At 36.1% G+C, this 21,841-nt stretch overlaps 2 protein-coding genes across 11 annotated transcripts in view; one reads left to right on the top strand and one right to left on the bottom strand.

The window, feature by feature from the left end:
• LOC145974940 (agrin) overlaps nucleotides 1–21,841 on the top strand; it is a 324,984-nt gene that overhangs the window by 221,040 nt on the left and 82,103 nt on the right. The gene's annotated exons all lie outside the window — the stretch shown is intronic.
• On the bottom strand, nucleotides 1,939–7,752 carry LOC145974941 (ornithine decarboxylase 2-like). Of its 3 annotated transcripts, XM_083105066.1 has the most exons (9): nucleotides 7,244–7,317; nucleotides 6,686–6,865; nucleotides 4,601–4,793; nucleotides 4,447–4,523; nucleotides 4,188–4,360; nucleotides 3,802–4,102; nucleotides 3,185–3,424; nucleotides 2,901–3,109; nucleotides 1,939–2,793 (listed from the first exon to the last, which is right to left on the bottom strand). In XM_083105066.1, exons 3-9 carry the CDS (start codon nucleotides 4,785–4,787, stop codon nucleotides 2,760–2,762), a joined length of 1,221 nt encoding a protein of 406 aa, XP_082961192.1. In that variant the 5' UTR covers nucleotides 4,788–4,793; nucleotides 6,686–6,865; nucleotides 7,244–7,317; the 3' UTR covers nucleotides 1,939–2,759. The 3 variants fall into 3 exon arrangements, with proteins under 3 accessions (XP_082961192.1, XP_082961191.1, XP_082961193.1); XM_083105065.1 differs by lacking the exons at nucleotides 6,686–6,865; nucleotides 7,244–7,317 and adding an exon at nucleotides 7,596–7,752; XM_083105067.1 differs by lacking the exon at nucleotides 6,686–6,865 and having other exon boundaries at nucleotides 7,244–7,328.

Raw genomic sequence — 21,841 nt, 5'->3', positions numbered from 1 at the left:
TCCTTAAAATGACATTTATTTCTGACTCAATTCTGAAATGACTTTTTCTTTTGCAAAGTATTGTCCGAAGCTTAATTTTTTGAATTACAAAAGGAAATAGTTAACTTATTACGAAATGAGTATAAGAGATAAGCAAGAGCGACGCGACTCATCGTCAAATGCTAGCGCTTACGTGGCGGGGGGGGGGGGGGCACCTGCTGCAATCAACTGATCGCTATACATGATAGTATGCATAAACATATACATGTATGCGAACATACACACACACACACTTTGTCTCCCTCATTCGTTCATAATCATTATTATCATCGTTAGCTGATAGCAGCAGGCGTCTCACGTAAACGTTCGCGTTTGACGGTGAATCGCACCGCTTTTGCCTGCCTCATACTCGGCCAGTAATAAATTAACTATTTCCTTTCATAATTCAAAAACTAAGCTTCGAACAAAATTTTGCAAAAGGAAAAGTCATCTTAGAAATTGTATATCAAGAATATGTCATTTTAAGGGCAATAGATTATTTTGAATCATCCTGTATATATCTGACAAACGTATCGAGATCTTGAGAAAAAAAATAAGCATATTTTCTAGTATATTTTAACGTTTCAAACCGAAAATATACAAATCCAAAAGTTTACAATCGCGATTCGTTAAAAGGGATAAGAAAATTTTCAGTTATCCTGCGTGCTCGCCTATAGTAATAACTTAATATTTATCATTTACACACACTATGAAAAATGAGAGAGGAAAGAGAGACAGAAAGAGAGAGAGAGATTACATTTTCTTCCTTATTCTAAAAAAGTTAAAAATTGCTAAATTAAAAAAAGAAGACTTCTTAGTCAATTCCATCATAATCCTTCATCAACATTCATAAAAAATACTGGTGCATTCAAGATGCAGAGAGAGGACAAGAGAAATATATATAGAGAATAATGTAATCGTGCGATCACTTTAAGTATTTTATTTTAAATGTGTTTTTCTTATTTAATCTATGCATGGAGTCATGAAAAGTTAGAACGCAACTGTTTATTTATACGATCTGTTTTAAACATTGTTATAAAATTTATTTCTATGTACTCTCTCTCTCTCTCTCGGTTTGTTCAATAATTTTATTCTCTGATACTTTGTTAACGAGTTTTACAATAAAACTCGATGCATAAAACTCCAACAATGAAATATGTTTTCACTACCGCCGGTCATCCTATATTATATGCACGTACATGATTACCATTTTTATAAAGAACGAACGACGTAGATGTTAAGTCTTAAAATCGTATTGCATTCACGTATTTACCAGTTGACCGACCATGATATGTTTTAAAAACTTGTGCTAGTCTGAAACTAATCGTTCTTTGCAATGGTTTCTAGGGGGAAAGAAAACAAAAGAGAAATAATAGTTTCCTTGGTAGAATAGTTTCGAGAAAGATGGAAACTGAAGTAACAATTTGTATATGTGAATTGGAAACAATAAAAATATGATCGTAAAATTGAGAAACTTAAGAAAGGTAGATTAATAAAAAATTAGAAAATAATACACGAAAAATAGATCGCAATGTCAGTTGTTATAGATTTAGAATTAAACCGGGAGAAGAGAAATCGACGCACGTTCCAGGAATACAAGCCATCAGGTGGATAGTAGTAACGGACTTCCTGTAGTCGGACGTACTATGTCGTATAACAGCTTCAACAGCGGAAGCTGAGAAAGGTCGACCTTGCAAAGGTCGTTTTCCGCCCTATCCCCTCTCCACTCTCGATGACTCTTGGGATTTTGAATTTTACGGTGGCACTCTCTCCTTTTTCCAGTTGATCCGTGCACTTTTTAGGCAGCTCGCGAAGAGAAAAGTCTAAGTTTTGACTTGTTAATCTTGAACACTGCTTACTCGATATCGTAGAACAAAGTTATAGAAATCGAGATAAGAGTAAATCTCACAAACGTATTACCTGGTATAACTCATTTATATAATATGCTGGATTTAGCGTGCGTTTACAGTCGTCACAGTCAGTGTTAAAAATAAGAAATACGATAACATATGTTGAAAAATTATCAAAATAAACGCAATCATCCCAAGTAAACTCGTATAAAAATTTCACTGCAATTTTTGCTGTGCAATTATTAATGAAATTGTACAGTCAATATGATATATCTGTCTACGTGTAGAAAAATTGTAAACTTTCAGAAAATATGCATATTTTTCTTCCTCCGTCCTACTTATGATAAAAGCAAACGCAAAAATTTTTATTTCTTAAACTTTTATTTTTCGGACTTGTACTACATCCGGGCATCTTGACATTTATATAAAACTAAGTTTTTATTTTACTTTATCTCATATAAATATAAAGTAAGAATTTGTTTCATAAATTAAATATCCACTTCCAAATAGAATCGAGAGAGTTAAAATAGAAAACATAAAAAATATAATTCTTAAAATTTATATTCTATGATTATGTAAATGACTTTCTAAAACGCGTAATCAAATTTTCCAAGCCATTTCTTTGATCTTGCTTAATATCAATTAATTGATATTAAGCAAGAGGTTTTATAAAATTTTTATGAATGTATTTTTATAGATGTACATATCGATATCAAGAATACGTCACGGAGTTTAATTTAATATTTCTCATCGATTACAGAAGCTAAATTTTTAATATATTTAATTTTATTTTTGATGGAGCTTCTTATATTTCATTAAGATATTATTCTCTATTATTCTCATTATTCCTCCCAAGTTGCTCGATAGATTTTTGGAGAATGAAGCAAATTGCTACACTGAATCAATTTGCGCTTTAAAATTCTTCCTGTAAATATCAATTTATACAATTATTTAATTAAAAGCTGTGAGAATCATCGTACGAATAAATAATAATATAATTAAACTGTATATATCTCGTTTCTCCACACTAACCATTGACTCTTTCTAATGATTGGTATCACGATCGGAATTGGGAGTCCATTGAATGTAGTAGCAAGGGCTATAGAGTAAGCGCCCATATCTTTCCAAATCAACCAATCGCCTATTTCAACCTCGGGCAACATCATTTCCTTGACAATTAAATCATACGAGTCGGCAGTCGGCCCCCATATACTTGAAAGGAATTTTTCGTTGCTTGTTGGCTGTAACGGATGAATCGACGATTACTTTCTATCAATAAAAAATCCCTTTTAATGTGAAACAAAATATAGAATTACCTCGGAAAGTAATAGCGGGGTTCTAGATTGCAGGCCTAACAGTTCATCTATAAAGGAATTGAATACACCGCAATTCATATAATACATTCTCATCATTTTACCATTCTTCGAAGTAATTCTTTTAGAATGTATATATGCAGCCAAAGTAAAGCTTGAAGTTACGTAATAACTTCCTGGTTCACTAATGACTCTTATGCTAGGATCAAGATCCTGTATCGCATCATTGATAATAGTGGCGAACTAAAAGAATTATGAAAAACGCACAATCGACAACATGCATAGTAATGATACAAATAAGAATGTCTTAAAAGAGACAGTATTGAGATAAATAAAAACATTATAAAAGTTATATTTTTCTTACCATTACGGGTCCTTTTAATAAATTCTTTTACAATCGTTTTATGTTGAAAAATTTGGAAACTATATTTAGTTTTGCTTAATATCTGTTTTCATTTAGCATTAATTCAGGTTTTGAATATCATCTTTTTAAAATTTAATAATAATTTTAATTTAATAAAGATCTTTTTAATATGAAAAAAATGATATTGTGAAATGATCCAAATGATTTTGGAAAAAAATTGGAGAAAATCTCCCTGAATATATATATATATATATACCATATCAACATTCGTTCCATTCTCTCCGGGAAATCCACCGCCGATGTCGATCAACTGCACATTGTCGTGTCCAATTGCTTTGGAGATGTTAATTAATTGTTTGCACAATTCGATTCCCCTTCTGTAAGCCTCCATTTCTCCACACGGGCTACCGACATGGAAGCTAAAGCCGTGCAAATTCAGACCGAGATGTTTTGCGAGCTTTATTAAATTTATAGTTTCCTCATCCGGTTCGGAACCGAATTTTAATCCCAATATTACTGAGGTATTCTTCGCATCGCAACGTATACGTATAACGATTCTATTATACAGAGACAGTCGGTCAACACAAATAAGGTACACTTTGCTAAAAATCTATTTTTTAAAAATTTATTCTGAAAACTTACTTAGCTTCGGAGAAGAGATTCTTAATCTTAAACAACTCGTTTTCATTGTCAACCGTCATCTTTTCGACGCCCACCTTTTTAGCATACTTTATGTGAGATGGATATTTGGTCGGATGTGCAAAAATAATTCGATCGCCATGCACTCCATATCGCATTACTTGCTCTATTTCTTGCTACCGTAAATATATAATATTATTTTATCTCGAGATTATCTAATAATACATATTAGATGATTGAAGAAAAACACGAGAATTTTTACCTTGGATGCACAATCGAAACTGACATTCAAAGCTGCGAGAACTTTAATTACCGTTGGATCTGGATTACATTTAATTGCTAAAATTTGGGATAGAGTTACAGTTTTAATACCGTAAATATATTATTAAGAATATAAAAATAAAAAATATACGTACCAAAGTATGGGATGACCTTAGGCATCTTAGTAATCCATTCTTGATGCTTTCGAAGAACATTACCGATATCCGCAATATAAAAGGCATGCTCTTGATCTTCTATATTAGTTATTATATTCTTTATAATGGTCATATCATCCACCGAATCGTCAAAGATTTTTATTTCATCAAAAGTAGATTGTGCCATGTTAAACTATATAAATGTAATACACTGATATATTTAATACACAATTTTTTTACACGAGTTTCATGTAACAAATATATAAATTCCGAGGTAGCACATATTAATATAGACATATTAACATATACTGCTTATAAGGCAGTGGAACCTAAGTGGGAGTGTTCTTCTGATGGAAAAGGATAGCATGAATTAACTTGTGTGTCAGAAAAAGACAAACCCAAGTAAATTCATGCTATTCTTTTCTCTCAGGAGGGCACCGCCACTACCTTATAAGCAGTCTTTGTTAATATGTCTATGGGTAGCACATATTCGTTTCACAAATGTTTCTTCAAAACATTTCATAATCGACTCTTGAACATAATTGACTCTAAAAACGTTTCTAATTGGAGATAATGTTTACTTGAAAAATGTTAAGAAACACGTTTCTTTTCTGATAAGAAAACGTTTAAAAAACGTTTAAAATACATTTAAAATATTTTTTCTTTTATTCATTAAACATTCGTTTTCTCATAGAATTAATAAAATAATACCAGGTAGTACATGTTCGTCTTACAGACGTTTCTTAAACGTAATATTTTTTAACCGTAAAACATTAATAAGAAACGTTTCTATAGAAATTTTAAGTTTAAAATTTTTATTCTTACGCGTTAGCAGATAAAAAAAAAAGAACATAAATTTTCTTGCGAACTTAAACAGATCCAAATGCTAAATCGATAATAATAAGGAAGGCTTGTTTAAGACCATGAAGAACACAGGTGGTATAGCATGTTTTATAAATCTATAATTTTAAAAAAGAAAAACAGTTTCAAATGTACAAACGTTTCAGTCCGTTTCGGACCCTCTTCATTATAACTATGATGATTTAATAGAACATATAAAAGAAATAGATAAAGGAAAAATAAAACAAACAGAAATATAACACTATATAAGTCGAATGGTAAAATTCTAAAAATAAACATCGGTATCGCGGTCAAGTCGGTGAAGGTAACCGATAACATTTAAATTATAGCTGGATAATACGCCAATTTAACGCAAAACTTTTTTTACGCAAACGTTGTCTTTTCATTCTAATTTTCGTGCTAATTATTCTAATTATCAGTTTGCGTTATTATGGATTTCTATTATGGATTGCGTTTATTGTGGATTTTGGTGGGATGTTTGAGCGCGGATTTGGTGGTCGACGACTTTGCGAAGAAACAAACAGGATTGTAAATTAAAAAAATAGACCGTAGTCTATTGCGAGGGATGAGGAACATAATGTTTTAACATCGCACGAAAATTAGTATGAAGGGACAACGTTTTGCGTAAAAAGAAATTTTTGCGTTAGATTGACGTATTATCCAGTTATAATTTAAATGTTATCGGTTACCTTCACCGACTCGACCGCGATACCGATGTTTATTTTTACAATTTTACCATTCGACTTGTATAGTGTTAATTCTGTTTGTTTTATTTTTTATTTTTATCTATTTCTTTTATATGTTCTATTAAATCATCATAGTCACACTGAAGAGGGTCCGAAAGGAACCGAAATGTTTGTACATATAAAACTGTTTTTCTTTTTTAAAATTATAAAATAAAACACGGCATATACCATCTGCGTTCTTTATGATCTTAAACAAACACCTTCCTTATTATCGATTTATCATTTGGACCAATAATACTTAGATTTATTTATTTATTTCATTATTTATATATATTTTTAATTTTTACGATCTTTAATTAAAAATTAGTTTTTATTTTGTCTATAGCATGAAAAATACTTTTTTTACAAAAATAAATAAATATAAGACTCGAAATATAAAATTAAACAAAACAGTTATAATGGCAATACGAGTCGAGTGTCGATGTTATAACACATTTATTTATAATACAATCAAATAAATATTGATATTAAAGCATACAAAGAGAGGATAGCGAACGTTTCGACCCTATTTTTGGGTCATCTTCAGCGCGAAAGTATATAATAAAAGATAATATAATGAAAAAATATAATAACAAAGTGTTTTATATCGGAGTCTGTTACAAAGGGTGCTGTCTAAAGCGATAATAAATGTCTCGGTATCTCATTATCTTGACGATGCCTACGTAAAAACAAAGGACAAAAGTAAAATAAGTTAAATAAATAATGTAATTAATATGAACAAAGAAAGAAAAAGTACTAAATTAAACATGAAATTACGAGATTGAAATGTTAATTTATTAAAAATGATCTAAATATAAACTGAACATAAAGTCAAAGAAATAAAATAAATAAGTTATAAATAAGTTAAATAAATAATATGACTAATATGAACATAGAAAGAAAAAAGTACTAAGAATTAAACATGAAAATTACGAGATTGAAATTATTTTAATGTCAATTTATTAAAAATGATCTAAATAAACTGAACATATAGTCAAGAAATAAAAATTAAAAGGTTAAAAAGATAAGAAGTTAAAACTACGGAAATAAGACTTACTTCCAGGCATCGAAAATAATGACGCGCCGAGGAGACGAATAGAGACAACTTAACATCTCCAAAGACAAAGATCGACTCGTCTTTAACGGATAAATGTGACTTATATATAAACGGTAAAGAGAGTCAAATAATGTATAAATGTACACATACGCAAAGTCGCAGACCTATTTGTTATGATAGAAACTGTGTTAAATTTTTGGCAAGTTGTTGACAATATTTAATACTTTTTTTAATTATGGATTTAAAAACGTTTCTATAGAAACGTTTCTTATTAATACTTTACGGTTAAAAAACATTGGATACGTTTAAAAAACATAAATTTAATAAATTATATAAATCGAACGAGTGTTACCTGCGATATTAACGAACAAAATGTAAAATGTAAAAAAGGAGAATTGAAACTTATTGCACTTTATCTTGATAAATCTAAAACTCTCGTGCTACTAAACACTAAAGTATTTGTAAAAATATTGTACATCAGGTACAAGAAGATTTCACAAAGTAATTCAGAAAGTACGAAGGAGATCCTCTTATATATACATATCTACTTATTTGTTTCACTTTAATGGAAAATGGGCGCTGTTAGAAATTATAGCCTATTACTTGTAGGCTTATTACTTCTCATAACAAATACAGAATTTTAATGAATGGTGAAAAACATGTTTGCCAGATAAACGACAAACAACTCTTATCGAGATCTTGAGTCAAAAAGAGTGACCACATTTTTTAGTATATTTTAACGTTTCTTGTGTAAACCTGAAAGAATACAATAGCGACTCGTTAAAAGAAATAAGAAAATTCTCATTATCCTGTATGCTTATAGCAATAATGCATGTCTATAGTATAATAACAATGTTTATCACTTACACGCGCTGTGAAAAATGAGAGAAGAGGAGAGAGAGAGAGAGAGAGAGAGAGAGAGATTTTCTTCTTTATTCTAAAAAAGTTAAAAATTGTTAAATTAAACAAAGAAGACTTCTTAGTCAACTCCGTCATAATTCTCCATCAATATTCATAAAAAATACCGGTGCATTCAAGACGCAGAGAGAGGACAAGAGAAATAAAAACTATAATGTATAGAGAATAGTGTAATCATATGACCACTTTAAGTATTTTGTTTTAAATGTGTTTTTCTTTTTTACTCTATGCATGAAGTCATGAAAAGTTAGAACGCAACAGTTTTATTTACACAATCTGTTTTGAACATCATTATAAAACTTACTCCTATACATTCTCTCTTTCGGTTTGTTCAATAATAATCCTGTTCTCTTATACTTTGTTAACGAGTTTTACAATAAAACTCGGTGCATGAAACTTCAACAATGAAACATGTTCTCACTATTATCGGTCATCCTATTATATGCACGTACATGATTATCACTTTTATAAAGAACGAACGACGTAGATGTCAAGTCTCAAAATCATATTGCATTCACGTATTTACCAGTTGGCTGACCATGATGTTTTACAAATGTTTGTGCTAGTCTGAAACTAATCGTTCTTTGTGATGGTTTCTAAGGAGAGAAAACAAAAAAGAAATAATAATTTATTTGCTAGAAAATCATAAACTCTTAAAGAAATAGACTATCCTTATACAAAAGACTGTCTTAAACATTAGAAAAAGAGAGCGATAGCAGTCGGATCTCTTTCTCTCTCGCACAATTGAAGGAGAGGGGATATACGCCTTTCTGTTCTCCTTCAGCCGATATCCCCTCTCCTTCAATTGTGCGAGAGAAAAAGAGATCCGACCGCTATCGCTCTCTCTCTCTTTCTAATGTTTAAAACACAGTCTTTTGTATAGGGATGCGCAGTCTATTTTTTTAAGTCTATGGCTAGAATAGTGTCAAAAAGGATGGAAATTGAAACAACAATTTGTATATGTGAAACGAAATATGATTGTAAAATTGAAACTTGAGAGAGACATAACTGGTGGATTAATAAAAAATTAGAAGATAATACACGGAAAATGGATCGTAATGTCAGTTGTTATAGATTTAGAATTAAACCGGGAGAAGAAATCGACGCACGTTCCAGGGATACAAGCCGTCAGGTGGATAGTAGTAACGGACTTCCTGCAGTCGGACGTGCCGTATAACCGCTTCCACAGTGGCGGAAGCTGCAAAAGTCAGCCCTGCAAAATAGGCGGCATCATTTCGACCCTACTTCTTCTCGATGACCCTTGGGATTTTGAATTTTACGGTGATACTCTCTCCTTCTCCCAGTTGATCCGCGTACTTTTTAGACAGCTCGCGAACGTAAGAGAATAGTCTAAGTTTTAACTTGTTAATCTTGAATACTGCCTACTCTCCTCGATATTTATAGAATAAAGTTAGAAATCGAGATAAGAGTAAATCTCACCATTGATTGGATATAATTATATATATAATCATTCTCGCAAATAAAATATTTACGGGAAAATATTCCTCCGATTTGTAGAGATTTGAAGAATACATTATCGATCATGTTTGAACAAAAAAGGATATTTATAGGCATATTTTTTGTGTGTTAAATATCATTTACACAGTGATGAGGAGATTTCGATATCCCGCGGGCTTTCCTCGCATTAATCAACGTCACGCACGCGTCTGATAACATTTGTCGAAGGCACAACGCCATGAAACCATTCCTTTGATATTCGTTAGTATGTCACACGTAATATCCGCTAGGACGGCCGATGATGGATTTGACGCTCTCACAGATTGCCGTATCGCGCCGGACAATGTCTGTGTATTTTTTTATGTGACGAAAAACATTGCAATATATACGCGGCGCACCGATACGTTCGCGATACGTAAAATTGCACGCGTTGTTGGCAGCTGTCGCCATTGGCCGACCATTCCGCTGCCGTCCTGGTGTTTTTGACGCGACGATTTGGCCGATTCGCTCAACATGATAGTCGCCGATTGATTATTTATCGATTCGCTGTCGTGAGCATCGATTCGTACGAGAATATTTGGCACGTTTATTCATCGAGTTGAAAATCCGCGTGCTACATATCGAAAATCGCATGCATTCCACACTTGACTCGACACGGGATTTCATTAAATCGGATTTCACAGTTTATTGTTATGATAAAAAGCACAAACCGAAACTATATGAAAAAAATCTGAAAATCTGAAAAGGATAACCGTAAAAAAATCATTGAAACCGGATATTATAGAAAGAATTTAACGTACGTGTTCTTTTAGATACATCGAAATAATATGTGAGTATGGTTGGTCGAGGAAAATTGAACGATAAATCTGAACAAGATTCGCGTAACACACTGTTAATAATGTGCCTCGACGGAGTCTCGCCAGCTACCGATCACGTTTTCAGAAAGCGTCGAGGCGCGATCGTAGTTGCACAAATCGGAGTATTTCCGTCGTACAAGAAAACAAGAAGAGCGAAATAATGAAGATCCTCTCTTGCGAAAACGTGCCACGTCTCTTGCATGAATATCTTGCCGGTTCGCCGTCATTAAAAAGGCTTACGCTACTTTCAGCTTAGAGACGAGGACATAAGCTAACAAGACCGGAACTTTGTACTGCGAATGCAAGTTCGGGGAGAGAGAGCTCCGTAATACGTTTTACGTTTGGGGGTATAAAACTCTCGCTGTTAAGCCGAGTTCAGAACTTGTCGAGATGCTGGCTGGAGTCGAGAATGGTGTACACGTGATCGGGGTATGCGACGGACACGTTCGCGTTTCAGCGACAGCTTGGCAGTCACCGCAGACGGCGCATACTTGCACAGCCTTAGTTGGCGGTGAATTAACCCTCGTACTCGTCTCTTGTATGCGGTCTCCGTATCGTGTTCTTTATCTTATTAACCTTGCGCACTTTCCTAGGAAAAAGCGAAATACCAGATCTCGAAGCTAAAATTTACTGAATTTAATTACACTTATTATATTCCTTTTCTCTCTTTCTCTTAATTATTTAAAAAAAAAAATTAATTCGGCGTATCTTGATTCAATGAATTATAAATGAGTAAATAACTGTGCAGGATATTATGGAGGGATCGATATATCTTGAGTATTCTAAAGATTAATAAATTAAATACGATAAAATAATTCTCTAATTGATTAATTATTTTTTCCGCTTCTCTTGTTGTCTTTGAAAAAAAATCTGAGTGAAGGATTAATCGAATAAAACACGCTTTAATTCAAAATCCGCACGCTTAAATATTATTCTAAAAGTTAATTTAAATAAAAATACGATAAAATAAATCTAATTGATCAATTATTTATAATTTTCTGTCTCTCTTTCTCTTTGAAAAAAAATCCTAGGGAAGGATCAAACGAATAAAACGCTTTGATCGTGTTCTTTAATCATTCAAAATCCGCATGCTGAGCAGCCAATCGCGCAACAAACACATATGTATACACGCACATGTTACCCCGCGGTCGATCAAGGGATCCGTAAACGGCGTGAGCGGCATGCTACGATATTCGCCAACTAATTCAACGTTGTTCCCGCCGTAAATCGCGTGACTCCGGTCCGCCAACGACTTCTTGGATCAGTGTAATAGGTATGTTGCTCACGTACGCTCCGAATGCACAACGCGGGTCGTCTATCGGAGGCGCGGGAGCGAGAGAAGCACAATAATTGGCGCCGCTTCGAACACGCCGTGGTTACATCGATCCGAGAGTGCTCGTCGAGAGTGCGAAAAGCTACCCTCTTCCACTCACGCGATAGCGCGACAACGCGAAATCCTTTTAGAACGGAAATTTAGTATCCACCGGCCTCTCGATTCTATTTGTGGGAGACCATGCGCGATGGGAAATGTTCTCTTTTAAAATGTAACGTCGGGGCGTAAAATTGTTATTTATTTAAAATTGCATACTTGTTTCGCATCGCCGCAACTACGCGCCGCGAATTGAGCCAGAGATAAAAGAGAGAAGGCATGAATATAATACTTTAAACTCAGCGCGAATTTAATTAAGTCAGATCGATTCCGGAGGGATGCTTGAGTTAAATTTACATCTATTTGTTGCATCTTCTTTCAAGGTATTGATATAAACGATTTCCTGAGTTTTTGTGCTTTCCCACTTTATCTTCTCGCAATTTTATCATTTCATAAAAAGTATTGTTTCCACCCATATTTTTTAACTAATAAAATGATATCTTTGTGTTCTTTGTAGAATGTTTTTATTGAAATATTTAAAGATTGTTTTGATGAAGCGATATCCGGTCATCTCGTTGTTCGATGCGAGATTACAAGTTAATTTCGGATTCAACGGTGACTCGCGCGAATCGATTGCGAGGAATTACGTAAGTCGAATACCGTATTCCGATCAAGAAAACCTTCACGTCGTCGGTGGCGAAAATCCCGACGGGCGTCGCGCATTGCGAATAATGTCCGGTTCTGTCGGTCAAACTCGACGGTTTCAGAGCTCGGTTTATCCAATCCCCGCTAAAGCGCGTTTGCCCGCTCGATCACGCACACCCTGGGATAATCGACTGCACCCTCGGAAGGACAAGAATTTCGATTTCGCGGCGGTGAGCCGCGGCTGAGCATGCGAATTCGTGAACGTAGCGCCGGAAAACCCCCGTCGTCGTTGTAGCAGCAAGACTAGCACGAAAATGAGAGAAAGAGAAAGAGAGAGAAGGAGGAGAAGAAGAGGATGCAGTGCAGTGGGGCATGAATTCGAAGAATGACAGGGCATGTAAGGGGAAGAGAGATTATATGGGAGATGTAAGGGAGAGGTCTCCTCCCCCGATAGTCACGTTATCCATGTGTGGACGATCGAACGAGATGGGTGAAAGCGAAGGGGGATGGGAATGAGTTGGGTGGTCGGTGCACGTCGATCGTACCCACGGAATATCCGCACTATCCTGTGGAAAATCGGTTCGCGCGAAGAGGGGAGGAAAGGCGAAGGAGGGGGGGGAGGGGATGACGACGATAGAGTGGGTGTGGGTGATCGGTGAAGCGGAAGGCTGATCACGTAGACGGAATTCCGTGGCGCTTCCCTTACCGCGCGTCGAACTGAATTAAACCAATCTCTCTGGGTTGGGGGAGGGGAGGGTTGGGGAAGGTCGTGCGGATTTAAATAATTGAAATAAACTGTGAGCACACGCCGACTCGGCACGCCGCAGCCCTCCGGAAAAAGGGACATCTCGCTCTACCCCTCCCATTTTCGATTCCTGACTCGAATGATCGCCCGTCTCTCCCGCTATCACGAAGTCGAAGCTCCTTCGTAATCGCGCTAGAATCGATCTGCTATCGTTAATCTCATGTTTCTCTAATGGCTTTTATGTTTCGAGATACGATGCTGTCGACTTGTGTAAGATAAACAATTTGCATGTAAGTAGAGGATAATATTATTAACTTTTTAAATAAATTTTTGAATTTTAAAATGTAATTGATTAAAATGAAAAACTGTAATTATATTTAGTGCTCCAATTTATTAAGAAAAGCGTTAGATTTTATTAAATTATAGCACGTGATTCATTGACGAATTATCTATCTAAGATTATACGTCGTAATGCTAGACGTTGGAGGGAAATTTATGCTAATATTCGAATTTATGACCGAGGATGGAAACTAGATGTCTGGTTTCAATTTTAGTAGGACTATTCCCGTTGATGAGAAAGCGTTGCAAATCTATAAAAGATTTCTATTTCGCTTTACGACGTTCGACATAACGTTTGCAAGTTTGCGTGCAATGAATGATCTATATGAACTCAATATTCTCGTATTAGAATCGAAAATACATTATATTTCAAAGTTTTATTCTTACTATTATAATATTTAATCTACTTTATAGGTTTAAAATTTAATAATTTTCTCATATATATTTCACACTTTTACATTCAATGTTTTAAATTTTCAATATTTAATAAATTTTAATTTACAAGCTTTCGTGCAAAAAAAAATCGTTTTTTCAAATTTTATTTTTCTTTATATTCACGAAAATAATCCACCATCCGAACAAAGTCTAATAACTCTTTTATTTATCCATCCGTTTATTTTACAGTTTATATGCTGTATCTAATTAATAAAGCTATGCAGATACAAGAAATGCATATAAAACTCCACTTTACAACGTCTCTCCGTCCCGTCCTACGTTCGTTCACTCGCTTTTTCAACTCGGTGAACCGTTTTCCCCGAGCGATCATTACACTATTGGAGTTACGATCCGTTTATTCACCATAAAGACAAAAGGAAGAAGAGGTTTACTCGTGGAAAGGGAGAAATAGAAGACCGTCGACTTTCACCGTCTCGTCTTTCCTTTCATTCGCGGATTCATGAATGAGAAAACACGAACACGGCGCCGCAAAAACGTTTTATCCTATTTTAATTTTATTTTATCATCTCCGACAAAATCGGACAGGCCTCTTTCTTTCGATTCCGTTGGATATAAATGACTCGCGATGGCGAGACTCGCAAAATATAATTTAATTTCAAATCCGTGCCTTTTCTCTCCCGTTCGCCAGACGACACTTGAATCGAGCACTCCCTTAACGAAACTTTTCGCAATGAAACCCGCTGCAATAAAACCTTAAAATAGGAAGTCGAATAATTTATCGTGCACGCAGCCACGGGTTTACATCGTGTTTCCTCTTTGCCACGCAGTAAAATAACAATCAAGAACTTTATATTTCTGTTATAAAATTTATATTAAACTTTGCGTGTAGTTTCATGTACAAACGTAAATGTTTTATACACAGCATATATAGTATACAGAATATGGTATATAAAATATAGTACATGTATATAGAATTATCTCTTGCTCTTGATATAGATTGTCCTGAAAAGGATCAAATAATTTTTATTTTCAATCTCTTTAATAATAATAATAATTAATTTAATATTAATATTAATAATAATAATTAATTTAATAGCCGATAACAAATGTATTATAATATTACATATAAGATCGATAAAAATATAATTCTTGGCAAAGATTAAAATCAAAAACCTGTCGAAAGCTTTCGAAATGAATTTAGACGTTACTCACAGAAACGCTTACAGGCCACGCGAATTTCTCGATCGTTATCCCGAATGTGTAACGTGCAAAGCTCATGCGGGTTATCCAAAAAGGACGATCACGAATTCTTGGGATAATCCTCGGAGTCAGAATGAGGGAAATACGCGCTTTTTATCCCGCAAAAGGACGAAAGGGACGAGGAGCGAATCCGGCGCATCCCCGAATCTTCTCGTCGGGCGTTATCGCAAACTCGTTAAAATCCCTCCGGCTGGATTCCCCGTTAAAATCCTTCCATAAGGATCCCGATCTCGCATTTCGTCCGAAGATTCATTCCTCATTCTTGAGAAGGCACTCGTCGCTCCCTCGTGGACGTTCAAAAAAAAGCCGTAACCGTTGATCTGGTCTCGCAGAAAAGTTATAAGCTGACGGATTATAATGGGGGGACGATAAGAGAGGACAGCGAGAGAAAAAAAGGCGGTCCGACAGACTGGAAATCGCTATTAACCCGTCATCGCATTTCCCGGAATCCCCCGAGGATCCGGTGATTGCGTTCTGGGAACGGTAGAAAGTTCGGAAGTGAAATGTGCGAAGGGAACGAATTGATAGACGGGTAGAAAGGGGAAGGTAAAAAGGCGCGGAAATAGCAATTAATCTTACAGCTAAGTATAAAGTGTTTAATTCGTTGCATCCTCTTGAAATTGAAGAAAATTGTATACTTCGTGCTTATTTTAGATCAAGCATTTATTTTATAATTTTGTACGGTAAAATATGTGAATCAAATATCTGAATATGTAAATGAAATTACAATCTCTAGTCTTCTATCTCTTCTTCAAACGTGAATAAAATTATAAAATAATAAAAAAGAGGTATCCGATTGATAATTATGGCAATTAAATATAAATATTAATATATTTGTTTAAAAAAAGTTGATACACTGGACGGGAAAAAATGAGGCAAATTGCGAAATTATTAATCGGTTTTACGGGCGATTAATATTCCAGCATTTACCGATTAATTATTGCATGTCCTAATTAAAAAGCAACCTGTGGATTTTCAGTTAACTTGCGTGAGCGCGTTTGCGTTTGCGTCAAAGGGACCACACGTAGATGGTTAATTAAATCAAGGATTCTAAAGCCGAGGAGTATCGGTTCATCGCGGCAATGAATACGTTACGCACGCAAATGCGTACGGTCAATTGCGCAAAGCATGGGGTATTGATTTTCGCAAATTAGAGAGAAACGTAACGTAAACATTTCACGGGTACCGGAAATGAAAGCGTTCTCGATTTCGTTTAGCGTCACGTTGTCTAAAATTTGCGGGCTCCTCGTAATCAAGAGGGAAAATAATTCTCGATTGCCCGGGCCAATTTGTCGGGCCATTAATTACGACATCGCTTCGTGTTGTCCGCCCTTACAACCTCCCTATACTTATTTCCGGTATTACCGGTATTTCCGGTTTGATGACAAACCATTTATGTATTAAGCGGTTTAAACCACGCAATTTTTAGATATAGGTATTAAGCTGCTCTTCTTTTACACTCTCTCTTGATTATGTTTGAAAAATCAGACATAAATTATTATATTTAATTTTTGAAAAAAGAAAAAAAGATACAATAAGATGAATTTTATATAACACTAACTGTGTGGTGATTAAATCGAAAAGGTTAAGTTTATCAATGTCAATCAAGTTTGACTGACTCGAATACGAAATTGTTGACAGCCATCGATTTCTTATACATATTTTAACTCGTCTTGCATGAATGAAAAGACGATAAAATCAACACTGTAATAATATTAGAGATCTCGTGCAGTGTAAATAAATCTATACAGTTTCGCGTGAAGTTAACGAATTTTACTTAATTGATGATTTAACGGGTATACAAGCATTATACAAATTATTACGCTACAAATATAGCTTTAGTATCGGCGCCAGCAATTAAATTACAACTTATCGATTCTCTCCGTTGAGAGTCAACAGAATTTCCTAACTGTGTCTATCTAACTTGAACGGAACGTTTCTATTTGCGGTGCAATCAATCGGATGATTTGAATGTAGCGTTCATCAAACAAGCCGAATGTTCCCTCGAGAATTGAGCAGCAAAGCGCATCTACGTTATCGTCCGCAAGACAGCAACTTCATTTAGAAACTTAGATTTCAAGAACGCAATGCAGTGAAAGGTAGTTTGCATTTCTTAATTTAAGTTGGAATTAAAACCCGCCTTTCTTTCACGAATCTGTAAATCGCAAAGTCTTTTACATTAGTAAAGTTTAATTCTAGTCGAAATAACTGCTAATAAATAATTCAGTACAAATCTTACATAGGACACTCCCGTTAATCGCATAGTCCTTCAAAAAAAAAAAGAATAGACAGAGGAAACGTATAGAAATATCGAGACAATTTTGAACGATCTCCAAAAGTAATATCTCCGTGGAATGTCGACCTGTCTCTCCGAGCACTTGGGAGGGATTGTTCTCGCATGAGCGATTTTCTATTTTACATTTCACTCCGGAGTCCGTCCGGAGAAACGCCATGCGTCGGGCGCCGCGTGTAACTTCGCGAAACAACAAAATTGCACGGTCCGCATCCTCCGGGCACTCAGCCTCACCCCATCCCCCGCTTCGGGGCGACCACCCTCGTACGCTCGCGTCGATCTTCGCGCCAGCCAAGAAAAGTTCCGTAAGTTGGTAGCTCTCGCACCACCCTCGCGCACTTTTCCCAACCGTAAATCCGATCCCGCGGGCGCCAAGTTTTCGCGGTAAACCCCCCTCACCCCTTCGCGAACCTTCACCACGATTCTCCTCCCTCTCCCCCTTTCGCGAACCTACCCGCGAGGTGCCGGGCTGCTGTTCTCGCAAGCAGCGACGGTCGTGCCGAGGGAAAATTATTTATACACGTCAAAACAGCGCGGGGGAGGAGGGGCCGCGTTGCGGCCACCATTTGCGAAAAGTTGTTGGGACGTGAGGGGAATTTACTCGCCGCAACTCCGCGGACATCCTTCGCGGGATTTTCGCGCGAGACTTGGCGAACGTGATTAGTCGCCCCACCGGCATAGAAGGTGTAATTTACGAGCACGAAACAGCGAAGTCGAAAAGAAAGAGGGACCGAGAAACCCTAGAAACGACGGGTGGCGCGGAATATTGAAACCGCTCGAGGCAATTCCTACGATTACCGTTCCGTAATGGTCCCTGAATTTAGATCGGTGTTGGACGTGCCCGCGTAAATAACCGTAATCTACGTCCGCGTGTAAGTATCTCGGCCGAATAAATGTAAAATTTATGTACCGCGCGTGTAAATGAATCATTTAGAAAATGGAAAGGCGTAAAGAATACACGGTACGTACACGTGTAACGACCTCGCGAAAAATCCTCTCATTCCGTCTATTATTCATAGAAAATGGACGCGTACCATCCTGTCGGTGCTATTCGCATAAATTCGGATATTTTTGTAAAACGATAAATTTCGCTTAATACAATTTTGAGAAAGGTAACGCGCGATAAATCGATGCTGTTGTTAAGCGAGATATACGCGACTTTCGCTGCCTCACGCCGGTTATTTGTATCGCGAACGTAAATGCGAAATAAATACAAAATTTGTTGCGCCGTTGCGTCACGGCGGACATTTATCTGCGATAAAAACGGCATCGAGGCGCGTCACTCTGTCACATATGCGACTGCCGGCATTATGTCGTAAGTCTTTCAGCATACTACGGGATCATAGACAGAAATTACACACATATTTCTTCGCGACCCGTAAACCTATATATTGCTAACCTAAATCATAAACTCACCGCGACTTGTCTGTGAGGGTACATTTCGATAGACCGTAACAAATATAACGCGTGTACACAGCAAACACACCCATACACCCATACTCACGAGAAGCAGAGTTGCGCTATACTATATACTATATCTTTCCAAAACACCGAGAGCTTCGGGATCTGAGAAATTTCACATTGAATGGATAATAGTGTGTAATTATTTACCAGCTATATAACTGGAGTTATTAGTTGTTATAGCTTTATAATTAGATAATATTTTTATTTAGAAACAAATAATTATATATTCTATTAGATGGTAATTTTATTTAAGAGTCTATATACGAAAGGCTACAAATATCTGCTTGTTATCATTTATTCCAAAGCAACTTTTAATTGGTTGAATTAATAAATCTGTAGAATCTCAACTCTGACAATTATGTACACGTGTACAAACTGAACTTTTGAGAAAAAGCAGTTTAAATTCACTTTCGACACATCCTTTCGCATTCAGATTAGTCTATTTTAATTGAACGTGAAATAATTAAATTTTAATTGAAGGGAAAGAATTAGAAATTAATGTTTCTTCGTTTTGCTATTTTATTATTAAGGCACACAAATATACAGGTTCTTTGATTTATATATTATTTAATTAGATTTTAAAATTATAAGTCCTAATGTAGTCTAAATTGATTAATTAATTGGAGGGGATCGACCTGGTTACTCTTTGCCTTAATTCAACCTTGATGCGAAGCCACTTGCATAGCAGATTTATACCGACCCGACTAGACTCTGTAAGTACATTCTCCCTTATATAGACTATGAACAGGTGTTTCACGAATCATAAACGTTGCGTTGTCCCGTAAATCCGCGAACGCAGGCTCACGTATGTTCCTTTGTGTCCTCATAAATCATAAATTTATGTTCTCGTTGACTGTAAACATATTGCATCTCGCGGCTTGAAAATGGACATCCCATAAATCGCGCTGCACTCCTGCATGCTGCGCATTTAGCATTCTATTCCACTTAACCTTTCTTCAGTCGGAATGCGGCTAGTTAAACGCTGAAAATTTGAATCGTATGAGGTCGTGTTATCCCGTTTTTACTTCTCATTTCAAGAGAGATATTATCGGACAAAATCGAGTAAATTAATTTAATTTATATTTAATTTATTAATTTAATTTAATCTGTTTCTAATTTTTCTAATTTTGCTACGGAGACTAAATGAACACGCAATATTATAACGCACTCCATAAATTATACCATTTTCAGAGGTTTTACACGCTGTCGCGTACCCTCATTTAGTTTTTACGGTTCCATATTCATTGCGCGAGTCCTAAAACCGAAGCACTTCGTCCAGCGAATTTTCAACATTACCGTCGAGCGAGGTGGACGTTAATCCGAAAGTTTCACGGCCAAAGTTGGTCGGGATCACCAGTTTCTGGTTCGATGGCACGCCGTGGGCCATTGGCCGTCCCCGTGTTCATGAACAATGAGCCCCGTGACATTTCGTGCCGTGGCTCTTTACTTCCGGTTTTACGAAGCATCTGTGCTCTCCGGAGGGCAATTGTCGTCGTTCGTCGGAAAATCGAAGGACAATCGCCGTATTTGCGGCTGCACCGTAAATCTCTATCTCTCTCTTTCCTTTTCTTAACCACTTAATCTGCTCGAAAATATATAGAATTATTTTTACGATTTATATTACTTACGAAAGAACATGTGTGTTTGTAACAATTTATTTTATAATGCTTGAAAGAATAAATTACGATAAAATTCTTTCCAAAAGACTTTCGCAATATCAGGTAATGGGACATAATTGTTGGTCAACGACGAGTTTAAGCAGCATAATATCATGAACCGCGGATATTATGCAAAGCGGATGAATACATCGTGCTTCCGTAACCGTCTGTTACGGGAATTTAATATCGAATAGGGTATCCCCAAATCGTAACTTGCCGGGAAGATCACGAAGAAAGGAATGGGAAGTACGAGAGGAGATCGCGGAAACAAACTCGTTGCGGAGAATTTGCAATTCACTGAACGTAAGGGGGATCTCGAGGAGAACAAAAGACCAAAGTTCGAACTCGAAACCGGCATTGCAGCTGACGTTGTCAGATATTAAAAATGAGTCTCATCGCACTTAATTTTGACTAGACGCAACATGCGACTTAATTGCCACTCACATTACGAGACAACTAGAGGATTAAGTGCCAATATCCAACTCGTAAAAATTAAAGATGTCGATGTATAAAAAAAAGCAAAAATTAATCGATAAATTTGTGATTCTTTAATTGTTCTCGATCTTCGATTTCTGATCAGAGAAAAATGATTGAATTTCTACACGGGACGTTTCTTGTGAGAAACATTGATTTACGATGTAAAAGAACAATATCTTTTCTCGGGTGTAACATCAAACATCTCGATCAACAGCGTCTCGTTTCCATTACCGAGATCATTATCGACATTGGGCGTCAGCAACACGTGGTATTATTATCCGAATTGCACCGTGTAACGCAATAATAATCGCATAATCGTGCAAATCGCGTGGAAAAAATTACGTATAAATATCGAGAGTTTCTCTCCATTTTTCTCCTCGAACACAATATCGCTTTGATCGATCTGATATGCTAACGTTACAGCATCGCCGGTGTTATCGTCATTATTATCGTCATCGCGACGTTAGAGCATTATCATTATACTCACGCGATGCTCGATTTACGTACCGATCGTCACAAGTCAGCCTTTCTCTCTCTCTCTCTCTCTCATTCTCTTTCTCGCCCTCTCGATATGGGACTCTTACGAGTCCAGCTTTGGAATTTAAAGGACGTTACGCGAAGCGAACTACCACAGGTACCACGTTACCCACATGAATATGTATGTCATGGTATGAATGTACATAAGGGAACTCACCGCATGTCCTTGCTGTATTACGTAT

This window comes from Camponotus vicinus, unplaced genomic scaffold, assembly GCF_025532165.1.
Source record: "Camponotus vicinus isolate PSW18456_S1 unplaced genomic scaffold, iyCamVici1.0 SCAF_7, whole genome shotgun sequence".
In the NCBI taxonomy this organism is placed as follows: Eukaryota; Metazoa; Arthropoda; class Insecta; order Hymenoptera; family Formicidae; genus Camponotus; species Camponotus vicinus.
Note: the sequence above shows the minus strand (reverse complement) of the source record. Positions and strands in the feature narration are given on the sequence as shown.